This window comes from Aythya ferina (assembly GCF_964211825.1).
Source record: "Aythya ferina genome assembly, chromosome: 5".
Lineage (NCBI taxonomy): Eukaryota > Metazoa > Chordata > Aves > Anseriformes > Anatidae > Aythya > Aythya ferina.
Window position 1 is genome coordinate 26096937 of NC_140301.1, and position 19551 is coordinate 26116487.

The 19551-nt window shown below is 34.4% G+C and overlaps 1 protein-coding gene across 4 annotated transcripts in view; it reads right to left on the bottom strand.

The window, feature by feature from the left end:
• The window catches only part of FMN1 (formin 1), a 205441-nt gene that overhangs the window by 82517 nt on the left and 103373 nt on the right, over positions 1 to 19551 (bottom strand). For all 4 annotated transcript variants that reach the window (XM_084522357.1, XM_084522356.1, XM_084522359.1 and 1 more), the window contains 2 exons: positions 16636 to 16786; positions 4647 to 4734 (listed from right to left, as the gene is read on the bottom strand). In XM_084522357.1, the coding sequence (XP_084378483.1) occupies positions 4647 to 4734; positions 16636 to 16786 (239 nt within the window). The remainder of the gene's footprint in view (positions 1 to 4646; positions 4735 to 16635; positions 16787 to 19551) is intronic.

The following is a 19551-nucleotide window of genomic DNA, read 5'->3' on the forward strand; positions in this document are numbered from 1 at the left end:
CAATTTTTTAAATGTAGATTGGCATTGTCCATCATCAGAATGTCATTACTGTGATACTAGCCCCCTAATAAATCTTTTCCACATGAAGGTAAATATACAAAAGCAGATGGCACGACCCATGTTTTGTAACAAAATCAATTTTAATTCATTCCATCTAAGTATGATCTAAGTTCTTTATTATCTTCAAAGCTTAATGTGCCTCTGCATACATAGCTTGCATTTTTGGTAAACAAAAGAATGCTTCAAATGCACAATGAACATACTAGGTCCCCATACATGCTATTACAGGTTGGCCAGTGCTATTCTGATTTAATAAATGGAGTCTTACACATTACATTTAATCACCTAAAGTCTAGGAAATAATATATATATAATATATATATATAATTAGCATTAGAAATAGTCTTAATGCCAAGGATCAACATTCAGCTCTCTCCTTTGCCATACAAGCTAAGTTCTGACAGCATTACAGCACTATCCTGTGTTGAACACTTGCCTGGGTAACTGCTAGCACAGTCTGCAGCTGTTCTGCATGGAGTAATGTGGTACTTCATTGCCACAGAGTGCAATAAGCTATAAAGTGTGCATCTGGTGTGATCTACCACATCTCATAGATTTGGTCCCAAAGAAAATATTCCAGTATGTGAGAAGATCTAGTTCTCACATCTAGTCATCCTGATAGAAATAGGAGGTATTAGACAAGGAGTTATTTCCAGCAACATTCCGAAGCAGAACTTCTTGTGCCTCACAATTTTAAGTGGCAAAATGCAGGCACTATGGCAGTAGGCAGTGATTTGGGAGAATCACTCTTTTGGACACAGGCATCTATATTTTATCTACATCTTACCTTCTGTAACTAAAACTATTTTTCATCTGAGCTTTCCCAAAATTTTGTGTGTTTAGTCTCAAAGATCTCAGTACCTCATGGGAAGCCAGTCCAGATGATCTAAACTACAAACAATATTATTATTATTCGCTTTCTAGTCTATTGCTATGGCTAGCTCTCTAAAGGAAACTGCCTGAGTGACTGGAATGATGGCCAGTAAGCTGTTGGGACCAGTGCCCACTGAGGGTCTTTGCATATACTTATAACCAGCATTTCCCATTAGTTACAGAACTGAATCTCCTCACTATGGATGAGTCGTAATATTTTAACAGCAAAACCACACAAGTAGTCTTGAGCCACAAGTTTGTCTCAAGCTGTAATGTTTCAGCTGAACAATGACAGAAGAAAGATGGAAGCACACTCATGAAACAGAATTTACTTTAATTCTGCAGTGTTAACAGCATGTTCCTTATCTCACAGCTGATTTCCACTATTCCTCATCCCTTCTGTGTAAATGTTAATTAAAAAAAAAAAAAAAAAAAAAAAAAAAAAAAAAAAACGGTGAAACAGTGAAAATGACTTAAAAATAATCTCAAACCTATGCACAAATTACCTCTATTTGATTTTTAAGTATATATACAGGTTCTATATAGCATACCGAGACAGACAGATATTCTGTCCACTTCTGCTCAGGAAATTAATATTATTAATAGTGGTCTAACTAGAAACTGTATTGCCCTCTTCAGTACCAAATTCACCAGTAACATTTGTTACTGTTCTCAGAATATTACAGCACTTAGGATCTCTCCTCCTCTCCCACCTTCCAAAAAACTGAGCATCAGGACAGGTGCAGAATGACAATATAAACTTTCCCTATTCATCATATAAGTGTCAATACTACACAAAATGTTTATTTTTACCCTGCCATCTCCTTAGACTGTGCCCAGATGCAGGAAGAATTTAAATGTATCTGTTAGAGGATGAACTCTCTCAAACGAACATGTGCAGGAGATTCCCTTCCCAAAGTGTGGCAGCTGGCTCATTATCAAATGCAAGCTGAAACATCTGGGTGCCAGATATGGCCATTTATTTGTTTTGCACTGCTGAGTTATCTAAAGAATATGCTGTGAAGCTATTTACTTTAGCTTGAGAGGGTAATCCTACAGATGTAGAAATCTCACAGTATTTTAGAGAAGTGTGTAATTTTGGGGGGGATTATTGTTGTTTTCTCTACAATTGTCTACTTTTTTGCATGCCTCTTTATGCATATGACAATTCTTCACAGAAGTAATTTGGGGATAGTTTTTCTATACCTATAACTGACATTTAAGATAGAGTAACAATGCATGGACAGTAAATTCATTTGTTTATGGCTTTTCAAGAAATACAGTCAGAACAACTCGAAACAAAATTATATGCCCTATTTTTCATTTAAATTTTCTTTTCCTGCAAGTTTATTCATTCTCTTTTGCAAGCTGACAAAGACAATTAACTTTTCTCTTCTTCATCTTTCAAATACTGAATTATGCAATGGAAAGTGGCTTGAAAAAATGAATGAGTGTTTAATTTTTATTTTTCTCAGAAGTAACTCTTTGCAACTCTACTTTCTAAAACAAACAAACAAAAAAAAAGCCTTTGACCTTCAGCATCAAATGCATGAAATGATCATACTCTTTTTTGGTTAAATGTTTTCATGAGCTATTTAGCTTATTATGATCTTTTTGGTCATTGACTACAGCAGCCCTTAAAGTCTGCTGAAAGGCAGGACTCCACACATTTTTAAATTAAGCAAAAAATAGGGAAAAAACATACACTAGATATATGCATAACTACTTTTTTTTTTTTTTTAAAGTAGTTATGCAAGCATAACTACTTTTGTCCTCATTATAGTATGCATTTCTAGTAGGCCCTTCTATAATACAGATGCTTTCCCCGAGTCTGGTGAACTATTTCTTTTTCTTGGGTTTTCTTTTTTTTTTTTTTTTTTTTTTTTCCCAAATAGAATGTACACACAGATCTTGATTAGAGTCACTCATACTGTTTTGAAATGTATTAAAAAAAAAAAAAAAAAAAAGTTCCCCTAAAAAAAAACCCACAGTATTCCCAAATTCCTCTTGTATCACCTAGCTGCTTCCAAAAGCAAGTGACAGCATATCCTATTGCTGCCTTGAGCAACACATGTGGTGACAGGCTAGTCATTTGCTACCTCTCAGAACAGAGCAGGCGATGAGTTACAAACTTGCCTCGGTGACAGGACACTTGCTTTGCCGTCCCTCGTCTACTAACACTAATTTTCATTAAACTTGTAGGACTACATTAACACTGTCCACAAACTGCAAGCAGTGTAGTCCTGTAGACCTGCAGATGGTACTGGGGATGAAGTATTCACGCTACACATATTTCAGTGAGTTTTACTTTAAACTAGCTCATCTGATACTGTGGACTTTAAAGACTGCTATAGGTGAAGACTGCTGGTGTGCTCCCTGAACAGAAAGTCCAGTTTAATTTAATTCCAAAGAATATTTGTGCACTCAGACTGCACACAGCTAAGGGGAAAACTGGTAGATTTGCTTCAACAGTACACTGCTAATTCAAACGAAAATACTAGTGTATACACATTCAAATATTTTGAACACTTCTCTCTCAAATTTGGGATAAATTGGTCAAAGGGTTTCAAAGGCTGTAGAAGTACAGCAACCAACTGAGATAGAAATAGATATGCTGCAGTCACATATGCCTTATTTTAGTAGAACATCACGGCATAGAAAATAAAAAGTACCTCTGCAGAAACTTAATAATACTACCCATTTTTTATATTACAGCTGCTATCCTATCCTATGCTGTTATAATTCCTGCCAGTAAATTATTCACATCTTCAATAATAACAGTTTTTTTTCCCATCTCATTCTGATATCTTTCACACAATACTGGCAGGCACAAAGTTGTTCCTTCTTCTTTCTCTCCACCCCAAGAGCCATCTGTAAATCCTTGTGCTTTTAAAGTGTTAGATGCTCAAAGGCTCTTCTGAAATTAATAATAATCAATGCCAGCAGCATCTCAACACCCTACCCAGCATTTGCATGTGATGGAGGGAAAACAATAGCAAAAAGGAGACATCAACTTGAATTCTTCCAGCAGTTGTTTTAAATGGTGAATATTTTCCTTTTTTTAATGTGAAAAAGAAATAAACAATATCCTTAAACAATATCTTTTTAAATCCAGAACATAAGCAGAATCTGAATTACCCCAGGGTTCTGAAAAATCTTTATTTCTCTACAGTTGCATTGGCAAACTCAGATAATTTCTACCAGTAATGGAATTTATACACTGAGTAGCCCCATGCTTTGAAAAATGCCATCCAGTAACCATCTTCTTGTTACATGGTAGCTGCATCAGTTTTGGATGTGCATTTCATACTGTTAGCAAAGAAGAATTTAAATATTCAACAAATAACAACTGCATGTTTGAAACCCTAAAGACTTACATACAAGACCTCTGATTAATTTTTGTCAGTGTGGAACTTGCTTTGGCAAAAGGAAGGAACCATAGGGGAGGAAAAGGAATATGAAAACATTTTGAGAAAACACTGTTTTCTCAAAAGTGATTGGTGAGCTGAAAAGGTACAGGAGTTGTACCAAAATTTGTTTCTGATTATTTAGATGAAGCTTTTACATATATTGGAATATACTGGAAGAATAATTCTTAAGATATCATAAAGAGAATCATACTTAAAGCCAATGCTGTAAGAAATTCTCTAAGTGGTCCTATGAGAAAATAACCGTGTATATATGGTACATAATAATAGTTCTGAAACACTTACCTTGTTGAATATCCTTCATCTCCAGGTGTAAACTGGATATTAAAATTCCTACAGTTTGAGATCGTTTTCCATCCAACAATTTGATAATCTAGAAAGATAATTCAATAATGAGATCAACATGAGATCAAATGAACATTCTGCAAAGTCTTCATTCACATAAATGACAGAAACTAATCTGTGAGTTGAACTCAATGTTTCTACAAACATTTTTATTAAACAAAGGAAGTAGTAGGGTCTTTATACTGATGCTCTGCATCTTAATGGCTGATAATGATGAATGGCTGAATGGCTGATAAACTTGAATTCTGACCACTGGTAAACACCACCAGCTCTTATTTGCAGGATGCTATTAAGAGGTAAAACGAAAAACACACCAAATCTTTATTCTGTTACATATTTTTTATGTCTTCCCCTTAAGATGATCAGGGCAAAACTCCGTGAGATACTCTGAGTACAACATAAATTCCTTAGTTTGTCTGAGAGTTGATCTTTCAGTGTGAACACATGTAACTCTTTTTGACAGAGGTTCACTTCTTGACCAATTGGAGAAATTTCTTGTGTACTTCCAACACTCTCTGGAACAGCAGGGGTTATTAAAATGATTCCTTTCACTTTTGCCTGATTCTGCTTCTTCCGTGCCTTTGATATTGCAAACGGATTTGAGGATTTTGTTCATATTTTGGGTAACAGATTCTTGCTAGTATAATACACCAATTTTTAAATTGTAATTTTTCACATGTCTGGTGCAGGGAAGAGACAGAAATAGAGAGGGAAACATTGAAGAAGTTATGCTGATTAACCTGTCAATTTAAATTAATTGAACTTATGTTTATCAATCCATAAATAAAGTAACATAAGGTAAACTACCAGAATTTTAGAATGTAGTTCAGATGTTAGAAGAGAGAGATTCAATATGTGAAACTTGTATTGAGAACCAAACTTCCCACAATGTCTGGACTGTTCGTATTTGCAATTTTGATTTACATCATAAGGGGATATATGACAGCAGCACATCACAGAATGCAACACAGATGCAAAGTTTTTCAAAATACAAAAAAAAAAAAGTTAAGATCTAAGTAGTTGGCTTAAATTATAGTGCTGAACAAATATTATAAACAACAATAAATCACATGTAAAATTAAAACTAAGCTTTTTTTTCTAGATTTATACATCTAAATATAATTTTAATATTTGAATTATATTAATATTTGTATATTTAATAATATACATATTCAAAACTATAAGCTGTTGTTTTCCCTGGAATATTCTTATAGATGCTCACATTACAGATATTTAAATGAAAAACTTATACCAACTTATAAAAATATTTCTTGCTTGTGTTTAGGAATATTTAATTGTGCAACTACACAGTAATTCACCGATGTAAAAGTGGAGTTGTAGTTGAAAAATACAGGCAAAAGAGAAGCAATAGTGACATTTTCACCTGAAAAACTGCAGTTAGTTACTACTACTTGTAGAGTGCTGAAATTGGACAATACATGAACAAGTACAAGTACATGCCACCTTCAACAAGATCAGCAAATATATGACAATAAAGATCTGACTTTATGTCCCTGTCATACATACTCAAAATTAAATAAATTTATGTTAGAGTAGATGTTGCTATTTTCTGCCAAAACTGGGAATAAAATCTATCCTGAGAGTTTTTTTCAATTTACAGGTATAGTAACTATATGGTAGGAAATTTACAGGTATAAGTAGAGTACCTTGACTTAGGAAAGGAATACTATTTAAACTTTATTTAAAATATTTTCTTCAAATAATAAAGAATTAAGGCTCTTAACCTCCTGTGTACACAACCAGACAAGATGATTTGGCTAAAATTTACCAGAAATTAATACTCCCTAGGCATCACATCCGGTTATCAGTGGTTTTTTTTCAGAGCAAACTGCTCAGTTCAGTATGGTCATTTCTGAAGCTCTACATGAATTTGCTGAACTCCCCAGCACATTAACTTCTTACAGGGATAATTACAGGCTTGAGTAATATGCAATTTGTATAACATTCGCTGACCTTCAGGTTGGCCTTGTTCAGGGGCAAATTCATAGGTTGTCATAAACCCCATTAGACATGCCTAGTTTGAGGCAAAACCTTTCCAGACTATAGCTGTTAATACAACATTTCAAAATATTCTACTACTTTTACATGCTAAAACATCCTCTAAATATGATCAAACTAGCTTCCATTCCTAAGTAAGGCTTTCACCTTAAAAGGCTAGAAAAATATATTTAAAGAATAGCTTGTATGATTTTAAAAGCTAGAACAGAGATTCATGTTTTAAAATACCTGACCAACTGTATGTTAACACGCATTTTAGACAAATGTACACATGGTCACAATTACCAGACATCAAACTAGACTCAGATTACCTGAAATAGTTTCAGTGAAGTGAAATCTATAATTGAAGGCTAATATTTTATTCATTATAGAGCAAAAATGGGACAATAAGACAACAGAATAGCTCAAATTGGTCATAAAACTATTCTAGAACACAGTAGTAATACGGAAGAATTACATAGGACTTTTGTTACAGGTTTTAAAACCAATGTGCAACTTGAAAGATTTTACAACAAAAATATAAGATCAGGGCTAAAACAGAGAACATGTTTTCCAAGATACTCATTTTGCTCCCAAATAATGCTTATTTTGGGGAAATCACTGACAGAGAATTAAATGTGTGTATGAACGTAAAAGGAGATACAAAAACGGAAAGGAGATACAAAAAATTTTCTAGCTCATAAAAACTGTAAGGGAAATAAAATGGAAGTTTGTAAAGACTGCATTGAACTATTTAGTCTATGCTTTTAAAAGACAAATCACTGATCACCTCTCAGCATATTGGGACTTGCTTTTTGCTGGCAGTGACAGGTAAGAACCTAAAATCCAGCTGACGCCAGTTGATGTTGCTATGCCAGCTGGCAGGGTTTGCCAGCTGCCTGCTGCTCCTCCAGACTATGAATGTGTCATTGTAATGGATGCAGCATCTACTGGCTCAGTAACAAAGCAGTGATTGCTAATGCTAATGTATTTAATTCACTGATCCATAACATTATTTGCTCGACATGCTGTTCTCTGTTATTTTAACGTTATTTCATTTATTTGCTGTAAACAAGTGCCTCTTTTATATCTTTCAAATATTTATCATATAACTTAAAAGAAGAGACATACTGAAGCTCAAATACATTCATAAATTCTTCTGTCATTGCCATTAAAAGGTGTTTCTCTAATGTAGCCAGAAATGTATTTCATTAAATATTGCATGTCAGACTTCACTGTTTTGTCTAACTGCAATGTCTACATTCTGTCCAGGACACTTATTGGTGCTGAAATCTGAACAGATTCAGTTTACTTTAGTGATTAAAAGCTAAATCCTTCCTCCTGCTGGTGCATGGATTCTTTCCATTATATTTAAATTTATTGAGAGAAACTATAAGCTAAAAGGCTGTCCTGTATATCAGAGTATTTCCCTACATTCCCACTCATTAACTTTTATAGTGAAGTCAACAACCTGGACCCATAAGTACTCTGCTGAAACCCTGTTGAAACAGAAGAGGAATATCCTGCTCAAGAAGCAAGAAACATGCCCCGCAGGCCATTCTACATAAACACCCCAAGACTACCAATGAAATTTTGGAAGCTTAATGCTATACATTATCTCTTCTATACCTTCTCAAAGGAGAATGAGATTCAACCATTTTTTATTTACTTAACCTGGATGAACAGTTTTATATTTTATCCATGTTATTAATATTTTAGGAGACATGTATTTCTAACTGCAATTCTATTGGATGAAGAAAAAACTATTTTTTAGCTTTCCTTTCTAAAGGACAAGCAAGTGGCAACATTTCCAGATAAAATAAGAGGTAAGAAATCTAGTAGATCTGATAGTAATTTCTATCAAAATCACATGGATAAAACAAAGCCACAAAATACATATTTACCCTTTATGGATACCTTCCCCATCCTACTTGACTGCAGAGTTTTGTGGCAAATAAGGAAATGCTGTATTCATTCTTCTCAGCACAGCACAAAAAAATAAAAGAAAGTGAGAGTGCCTCAGAAGAGCACGCACTAGCATTTTACTACTTTTACTCAAGTTTGAACACTGTTTATTATCTTATGCAGACAGCTGAAGACAGTCATTGTGTTTCAACCCTGCAAAGCTTCCAACATTTTCTGCAGTATCTGCTCTTCTTGCAGAAACACAAAATTCATTAATCGTAATTCCTCATTTAGTTAGATGGACAAAAAACTTGCTGACAGACATATCCCTTTCAGTTAAAAAAATTCAATTCACTCAAAATATTGACACTCTTCTTAAATGAGAACACATGTTAATAATTATGTGAAGTCTGTTAGAGATAATAGACAACAGAGAAGCCATTATCTTTAATGTCCTCCTGCGTCTTTGAAATGATAATCATTGAACTAAAGGGCCAAAAATGATTGATGGACTTTCATTTGGAGCATACACCTGACACAAATTACATTTACTTTTTTTGTTTTGTTTTGTTTTGGCAAGAAGACGTCAGAGTAGCATCGCAAACATCCAACTATCCTGTTTCTTGAAAAAAGCATAGGAGGATAAGTTAGTCACAAGTCCTCAAATATACTGGAAAAAGAACGTCACTTCAGTAATGGAGCTACAGAATGCACATGGAATAAATCACAGAGAAGGAATGCTCTTTTCTAAATTACCTTTTTTTTTTTTTCTTTCTTTTTTTTTTTTTTTTTTTTTTTTTTCCCCCAGGCTTACAGGGCATCATAGCTTAATACATAATGGATCTTGCTTTTTATTTTATTTGCAATTATATTTCCTAATTCCCCTTTTCTTCTGTTTGGTACTACAAGAACAGATTTTGATTCTGCAAATCTGACGGGAAAGGGAAGCCCTATGGCTTGAAAACAATTACATGTGCCTACCAGCTTAAAAATCTGCATGGACATGTACAGACAAGAAATATTACCAGTTTAGAATGAATGGAAACAAAATTATTTGCATTTAAAACTTCAGTGCTTCATCTGACATGAAAATGTCTATAGAAGATTTTCACAGTCTGGGAAAGACACTTCAAATTATACTCAAATCTGTTGAAAGCTGAGTTCTTTCGAAAAGGACAGATGATTATTCTCAGCAAAATAGGTTAGAGTTTTTATATATTGATTGTTTTCTGTTCTCATTATTTTCATAAACAGCTACGGACCTTAATGGTAGAGTATTTAATCTATAGTTGAACATTATAGTTGAAAATTTATGTTTGAGGTCCATTTACAATTTCATTTGTAGAACTTCAAATGTTTTCTTAAATAAATAATACATTCATAGACAAATGCTTTAATGGCATTCTTACTGGATAATACAATAGGTACGGAAATCATATATTCAGAAAACTACAACTGAAACATAAGCTTAAGAAAATACAGAGACGATAATGAAAACAGTCCAGTTTAATACTGGCACAGTGATACTTTAAAAATTGGGTCACAAAATAGAAGTCACGTTCAACATGTATTAAGAGCCCAAATGTCTGATGAAATAGGACAATCATCCATGCAGGCTGGGTGGAGAATGGATTGAAAGCAGCTCTGAGAAGAAGGAAGGATCTAGGGGTGTTTGTTGACAAGAAGCTCAACATAAGCCAGCAATGTGCTCTTACAGCCCAGAGAGTCAACCGTATTTGGGCTGCACCAAAACAAGCATGGCCAGCAGGCTGCAGTTGACTCTCTCCCTCTGCTCTGCTCTTGTGAAACCCCACCTGAAGCAATGTGTTCAGCTTTGGGGCTTGTATATTGTTCTTTTTTTCCCCAACACAAGAAGGACACAGAAGTATTAGAACAAGTCCAGAGGAGGGCCACAAAGATGATGAAGGGGCTGGAGCATCTCTCCTATGAAGAGAGGCTGAGGGAATTGGTGTTGTTCAGCCTGGAGAAGAGAAGGAAAATGGGAGACCTTATAGAGGCCTTCCAGTACCTAAAGAGGGCTGCAAGAAAGCTGGGGAGGGACTCTTTGTCAGGGGGTGCAGTGATAGGACAAGGGGGAATGGATTTAAACTAAAAGGGGGTAGATTTAGATTAGATATTTGGAAGAAATTCTTTACTCAGAGGGTGGTGAGGCACTGGAGCAGGTTGCCCAGAGAAGCTGTGGATGCCCCATCCCTGGAGGTGTTCAAGGCTGGATGGGGTTTTGGGCAACCTGGTCCAGTGGGAGATGTCCTGCACATGGCAGGGGGGTGGAACTTGGAGGTCCCTAACAGTCCTTCCAACCCAAACCATTCTGTGATTCTATGAAATCAAGACCTGAATTGAAGTTACATACCAAAATAACCATGTGGATCTAGCCCTTTTTCTTCTTGATTTCCAACAAGCAGTAACTTTTAAGTCATTTTGACAGCAAGGCCCAACTAGATGCATAAGAAAAATCTTAGCTACAGACCACAGTACCTTGCACGTTGTAAATATATTTAGGTCCTATGTATATTGCCAAGTTGCATCATACTACTAACATAAATATTTAAATTAAGCTAATTTGATTAACCAAAATCAGAGAGAAATTGATTTGATTCATATGCCGGTGCTAACAAACTCCACTTCTTTATTTTTGTCTAGTAACTTTGACTTTGCCTGCTGCATATTCAACCACTTCAGAACTAATCTAGAAAATAAATACCACTCATACATTATTCATCCATCTAGAGTCTCTGGGAAAGTCAGGATTCAACTATTGCCTCTTTTCCATTTCATAAATATCATATCCAAGAAATCACTGCATTGTATTATCTTGTATAAGACTAAAATGTCTCTAGTCTTACATTTCAAAAGCATCATTGTAAGAAAATAATTGCATTTATTAATCCTTAAAGATATTGCACAGTATTTTGCTCTAACATAGGGACATAACTAATACATGACATAAATTCTCCCCATCCAGAAAAGCCAGGCTCTACTCTTAAGAAACAATACCTAGAAGACTAAAATATTTATTGAGCTGGAAAAAAAAAAAAAAAGTTCTTCCAAATCTGCTGAATTTTCCAGAGAAGTACATGAGCTGCCAAATACCCTAAAGAACTTCTGAAGCCCAGAGAAGCATGACCATAACAAACATTAAGAATATGTACGTGTACCAGAAGGTACATCTGACCTTCATTTATATGACCTTCATCTAAATTAACATTTAAACAATATTGTTTTCACATTTTATCACTGTCAAATAAATATAATGTATATGCCTAAAAAATAAACCAAATCTCCCTCCATGTAGTCTTTTAAGACACTATCTTGCCATTGCTGTTGGACGGTTGTTAACTTCCCTTCCTTTTTTTTCCCACATAGCTGTTAGAATACCTTATTTTTTAATTAGGTCACTGCTAGTTATAGTAATTACATTCTTAATTGACAGCCTCAAGAAAGTACCGTAACTGACTTAGACAGCCAATTTCTGGCAGGCATGAAAGCAATGAATTTGGGAGTCACAGAAGCACTTCCACTCAAAAAAAGTACTGCCAACTGTCTTCAACCGTAGGATTATGGACAGAAACTGGATTTTATGACTTTAAATTGAGCATCACGATGTTGGAAAGGCACTCAAAACGTCATCCAAAGCATTTCTGTACTTCAATACAGTATCAACTATATGTGTATAATTCTAAACAAATTTTCTTAATGATCTATCTCCCAATACAGAAACACATTTTCCCCAGCCAAAAGTGCTCTGCATTCCTTTAGTATCCTTACTCTTAAAAAGCTTTTCATAATTTTTCTTTGCAGCAGCTGTATGCACTTGATGATACTTACTGTGTGTCCCATATCAACCTCCTCTTTTCTAGACTAAACAATCATAATCATTGAATTTTTCTCAGAGACTACTTTTACACTTCTGATCATTCCCACTTTTCTTGACTCTTCACAGTTAGTAAACATTTTTAATGAAGGCCTGGAGTGCCTAAATCTAGACACAGTTCTTAACTGAGACATGGCTAAGTAGATTTTCTTGCAAGCAACACTTCTGTTTATATATCAGTCTTGTTTTCCCTTTCTGTAGTACTGTGATTTGAAAATTCATGCTTCTCATGCTCCATTACAATTCCTGGATCCTTTCTGCTAAACTGTCACCTAGACAGTCAGTTGTACCCCATCTTATTTTTAAGTAGGTAGATTAACCTTGACTGTACAGACTTGTGCTTATCCCTATTTCTCAGATCATACCACTGAAACATAAAAACTTTCTAAAGGGTCTAATCCAAAACATACACAGACTTTTGCAACTATGAGAGTTGTAACTACGAGAGCTGCAGAGTTTATATTCCATTATCCAGGTCACAAGTAAAAATATGGAGATGACCAGACCCAGCATTGATCGCCACTGAATCCTCAATGTATTCTCCTATTTTGACAGCAAGGATATGTATGTGTATAAAATATATTATGTATTATAAATATTATAAATTTTACATTGTATTTTATATACATGTATCGTTACACATGTAATTATATGCATGAATAAAATATATACTGACTATATATTTTATTATATATGTATATATACTATATTAGTAAATATATGAGTATACTTTCCAAATAGCATTGGACATCATCAGTTCCATTTATGTAGGACAAGATTTAGATATTTCTGGCTGAAAAAGGCAGATATGTACAACCATAAGCAATAAAAGTGTAGTTGACAGTGAATGGTTTGATCAGGATTGTCCTACGGTTTCTATTATGTGGACAAATAGGTAAGAGTAGGACGAAGTGAAATTTCTATAGGTTTAAATTAAGCACTGTTTTGCACTTAAGCATTCATTTCACAGACGATGCATACAGAGTATTCTGACTGACAAAAAAATAATCTGAGAATAAGTTAAATAATATGATTTTATTTGAAACTACAAGAGAAATGTAAATAGGTAGTAAAGATTTCATAACTCAGCAAGCCACTAATTGTTAAAGTCTCCTTAGTTTTTATAAAGAAGACCCAGTTAAATAAGAAACAATTCCCCCTTGATTTGAAAGACAGATTCTTCCAATTGCATAAGAAACTTGATTGTGAAGCACTGATTTAATTTTCATTCAAGGAAAAAAGTATTAAGTAATCATGTTTTAACAAGGGATCCTGCACAGCCTATCGGCCTGTCATTTTTCTAAAAACCAAGCATGCCAAACATAGCTTGTATAAGATGGTATGAAATGGGACAAAAATTTTGGTGGGTGAGAAGAGATTTAATGTAACAACTAGGTCAACACTAAGATGTAGTATTAAATAAAATAATTTACCTATGCCAAACACAAAATGCTACTCCAGATTCTACAGATGTAGCTGTATCTTGCTTGGGAAGTCTTTTTTACAAAACATTAAATAGTAATTTACGAAAAATCATGATAAATGATAATCATGATAAAATGAATGAAATGAAAATGAATCATGATAAAATGATACAGCATCAGCTAAAAACACGTAACACATGATGAACATCATCAGATTCATCTTTCATACTGTCTGTAAAGCATTTTTAACTAGACTATACAATTCCATATACCACAACACACCATACTTAAGACCAGACAAGCACATATTTGCAGCACTGTAGCAAAGAAAAGGATTGCTGCTAAAGCTCTTCTGGATCGATGTAACTGTTAGAAAAAAGGTAAGAGAAGTTGAATCATGAGGTAAAGTATGAGAAAGGACAAATGGAGCCAGCAGAACTGATAGTTCTACATTAATCTACAAGAGCTTTCTCTTACCATCTACTTATAAACCATACTGTAATTAAACAAAATGCCTTCCTATCATCATTTCACTCACAGCCCACCAAGATTGATCCATTGGAACTAGCCCACCGACAGCTGGGATTTCAGAGATACAAAGGAAAATACAGGACTATATAAAGAACCAACTGTCTAAAAATTTTCAACTGCTACTATGAGTCATTTAGCAAAGAAAAATTTCAATTCTAAAAGCTGATTTATTTTTTTCCAATGGTTCAAATGACAGAAATTGTAATATTATTGTGCAAAAGATTTTGAAATTTTCACTGAAAAAAATATTACATGGTTTGTAACACCATCATCATAATCCCAAGAGTTTCACCAAACTAAGTAACACATATTATGTGCAACTTTTAACTTTTGGGGGATTTAAGTTTGTATTTTCAAGGAACATTTTTATTCCTATAATTCCAGTAAATACGTTCCTAGCACTAAAAATAAAAACTTGCCTTTTGAAAACAAAACTATTTAATTCAACCACTGACATAAATAAAGAATATATCTTTGTAAGAAAACTGTTTTCTCACAAGCAATGGTACTTATTATTACACCATTATTTCCTACATCGTATATAGCAACTACTATCCAATTCAATTTTGGATTAAATTAAGAGGGATCATTGAAACATTGTGCTGCTGTAATTTAGTTTACAAAATGGTAAGGAAAAAGAAAAATGCACATTCATCTTTCAGAAAACAGGGCTAATACTCTATCTGTTTTGCTGCCACAGACCTAGAGATCCAGGTATATTCCTTTAGTTGCTGATGTTTTGAAATAAATAGATAAGTATTTGTGCATGCTGTTTCTCCATTAAAGTTACACTGGTTACAAGCCACATGCACTTGAAGTGTTTATCAAGTAAAATGTAATATAAAAATATTTTTCATAGGGGTGCTTGTATCCAACTTCAATCTGATATTTAAAGGACTGTAACATTAAGTATTTCCTTTAGGGTATAATCCCAAATGCCAGTATGCTCCCACCCTCCAACTCCCCACCAGCCTCTTTTCTCATTTTTCACTTTTGGTATCACATTGGTTGTTTGAATTTCATAAGTTCTACAGCCTTATTTACATTTCTCATTAATTACTCTACTAAGTGCAATACAGGGAGCTTATGATCAAAGATGTTTTGGAAGATTCAATTTCACTGATACACTTGTAGGAAAATTCACTTTATATGTATGATAAAATTGAAAAAGATACAAAAATTGAAAAAGCACAGCTTACAAATAAAGTGCCCTCTTGTGGTTCCAAGCAGGTGAACATGATAGATTTATGATACATGCAGATTTATGATACAGTATATATTTAAGCAGGTTTATAATCTATAACAATGTTGGTTTAGGAAAACGTTAATCAATTATTGTTCAGACCAGAATTTTTCCTGCAGCAAATACTACTAATGCTATTTATTAATGCTATTGTCCTATATGCACATTGTAACTGAGCATATGCTCTCTCTGTAACAGATCACATCTGAGGCAAATAATATCTGCTCTGATGATGACATAGTTACTACACAAACTTTTAGCCATCAAAGATATGATTGCCCTGTTTTTCCTTGACAGCTATTTAGCCATACCAGAAAAGTATTTTTTGACACTCTTTATTCAAAACAAGAAAGAGTGGTTTTCCTATCTTCCTTTATACTTTATTTTTCCAATATTTGGAAATATAAATGTATATATTAATATAAATCACATATTGGTGTTAATATAAATCTATATATTATGATATATATTATAATATTTGGAAATATTTATAATTCTCAAAATTAATCTTAATGGAAGAGATGTTTGCTAGAATAATTTAACTATAGCCTTTACTTATAAATAATTTCAAGGGCAGACACAGCCTGAAATACTGGTACTTTTATATACATATTTGAACTTCCATTCAGTTCTCCTGTACACTACTTTTTCTACCTCACTCGGACATAGAGCCTTCATTTTCACAAGGAAGAAAACTTCCACAGTAAATAACAAATTTACCTGAATTATCTAGCTAGGGTTAGCAATCTTACCTATTTTGCTTTAAAGTGGGATTTACAAACCAATCTATTATGCAGTAGTTCATCAATAAATAAAAAATTAAGTTTTTTAAAATGTAAAACACAGCAGCAACAAAAAAAAAAAAAAAAAAAAAAAAAGGAAACCAAACCAAACCAATCAACAACAAAGCTAATACAAAGAAACAATAAATACCTTTTTGGCCTTGTTTTTTTTTTCATAAGTCTCTGATAATGGTTTTCTTTTTTCCTGAGTGGTGTCTTTGGAGAACAAATATTCAAACTCAGTAGTATCAAGTATATCAGGTTCTTCTAGTGATTCCCATAATGTTGGTATAGCAGTTTTCCTATAAAGGGAAAGATAATAATAAAAATTCCACTAAATATCTATTAAAAAACATATCTTTAATAGAATTAAAACTCAAAACAAACACAGCTAGTCTACAAATAGCATTCCTTCTCTATACCTTTCTTTTGCAAGAGTCAAAATATTTTGCACAAGGCTGTGAAAGTAAGTGTAGCTAAGCGTAGCTACTTAGTAGACTACCTGTATGTATTGTGCAGTTTTTTTTGTAAAGCAACCAAATACTGCAACTGCAGCTTGTGCAAATACATCTCTAGAGATTTCTGCCACTTCAACTAGGATTAAGAGTATTTCAACAACAGCTTTTTTGAGTAATTCCAAGTAATCTGCTTAGACCTACAAAAATAAACAATATCAACAAATAGTGACTACACTTTATTCAAGCACATTTTAAGAACATTTGTAGAGAACTTGGTTCACTTGATGTTAGCCAGAGATGCTTTATCCTCATAGTTATCATCGTTGCAGGTTTAAGAAACTATAACAGTTATGTGGCTTATACTTTCAGAGACTGAACATTGCTGCATTCAACCAACTTGCAATTTTACGTGGAGATTATCATTCCTTTTTTCTTCTTAGCTTTCAAAGCAGATGCAGTGTAGGTAACCATCACCATTTACACTTGGAACCTATTAACGCAATCCTCTTGTTTTATCTGAATTTAGGAAAAATACTTAGTGGTGCTGCAAACTGAGTACTTGAATGGCTTTCTGAGTATTCTGAATGACTCAAAATTTCAATATTTTTTGAAAGTATGTGTGACAAAACTAACTTCAAACTACTCTTGTCATACGCTTATCAGTGAAAGGTGGGCCCACTTCTTCCAGCAGATGTCACTAAAAGGCAATGAAATATTTTGCAATAATATATATACATATAGATATATGTATATAGAGATATGAAAACCCTATGAGCTACAAATGGCTGATATCACCAAACATACATTTATTAGATGTAATATACAACAAATGTAATACCTACCAACATAAGTGGGAAGAGAAATTCAAGTCATATAAATACTTCTTCTCAAATTTAGGATTGTTTTTACTTAATATGCAAACACATATTTATTACAGTGAATGTTTAAGGAACTCTAATTTAAGGAATCATATAGTTGCTGGATCATTAGAGCAGGTGACCAGCAGTTCATCATAACTATGACTTAGACTTTATTTTGCACTGAGCAAGAGCTTGATGAACCAGCAATGTTTCAAAATGATCATCTTGATCTCAGTGAATCAATAGGAAAAATTACATCAAAGCTTATTTTTTGGACCAGCTATCTATTCACTATTTTGCGCTAGTAATTTTTGGAAAGCAAGAAAATGCCAAAAATTCCTGTTCCAGAATATTTCACTTCCTTTAATTCTGAAGCAATGAAAAAATAAAACTCACACTTCATTAACTGTTTGTTCCTGTTTTATATTTTATATAAAATATGAACACTTTATGTTTGGTTACACCAGAGTAAAATTTCCAGAATTATGATTCTTTCTTATCAAAATAAATTCAGACAAAAAGCTGTAAACTGTAATAAAATTCATATTTAAATAAGACCGGTAAGCTTTTGTTTGTTTTAACTACATGTACAGTGGTCTCTACCAGCAGTGAGCCTCCTCCATACCGGATGTTTTACACTACAGGTTTCTGCATTGCATTTATATATACATATAGAATCATAGAATCATAGAATATCCTGAGTTGGAAGGGACCCTTAAGGATCATCAAGTCCAACTCTTGACACCGCACAGGTCTACCCAAAAGTTCAGACCATGTGACTAAGTGCACAGTCCAATCTCTTCTTAAATTCAGACAGGCTCGGTGCAGTGACCACTTCCCTGGGGAGCCTGTTCCAATGTGCAACCACCCTCTCTGTGAAGAACCCCCTCCTGACGTCAAGCCTGAATTTCCCCTGCCTCAGCTTAACCCCGTTCCCGCGGGTCCTGTCACTGGTGTTAATGGAGAAAAGGTCTCCTGCCTCTCGACACCCCCTTACGAGGAAGTTGTAGACTGTGATGAGGTCTCCCCTCAGCCTCCTCTTCTCCAGGCTGAACAGGCCCAGTGACCTCAGCCGTTCTTCGTACGTCTTCCCCTCCAGGCCTTTCACCATCTTCATAGCCCTCCTCTGGACACTCTCCAACAGTTTCATGTCCTTTTTATACTGTGGTGCCCAGAACTGCACACAGTACTCGAGGTGAGGCCGCACCAGCGCAGAGTAGAGCGGGACAATCACCTCCCTTGACCTACTAGCGATGCCGTGCTTGATGCACCCCAGGACACGATTGGCCCTCCTGGCTGCCAGGGCACACTGCTGGCTCGTATTCAACTTGCTGTATATTACATATTACATATGCTTCATATTACATATGCATATTACATATGCTTCATGCTTCCTGCCCCCCCAGGAATTATACACAGAGGTTAGTCCCAGTTTATTTTTTTCCAGAGCTGAAACTACAGAGGCTGACACAGTGCTTTGAAGATGGCATCACCTCAAATGACTGGAAAGCTAAAGGAGATGAAACTCGAAGTTCTCACTTGACCAGATTCTACCATTTCAATTGCAATCTAGTTCTATTTAAAAATATATATTTTTTCACCTCCTGTCTTTTTTTTTTTTTTTTTTTATTATTATTATTATTATCTCTTTAATGCAAAGTCAATGAACTATTAAAATATTTAGCTGCTCTGCCACTAGTTGTCCATGAAGTACTCTGATTTGGGGGAATAAAACTAACAAACTTCTTC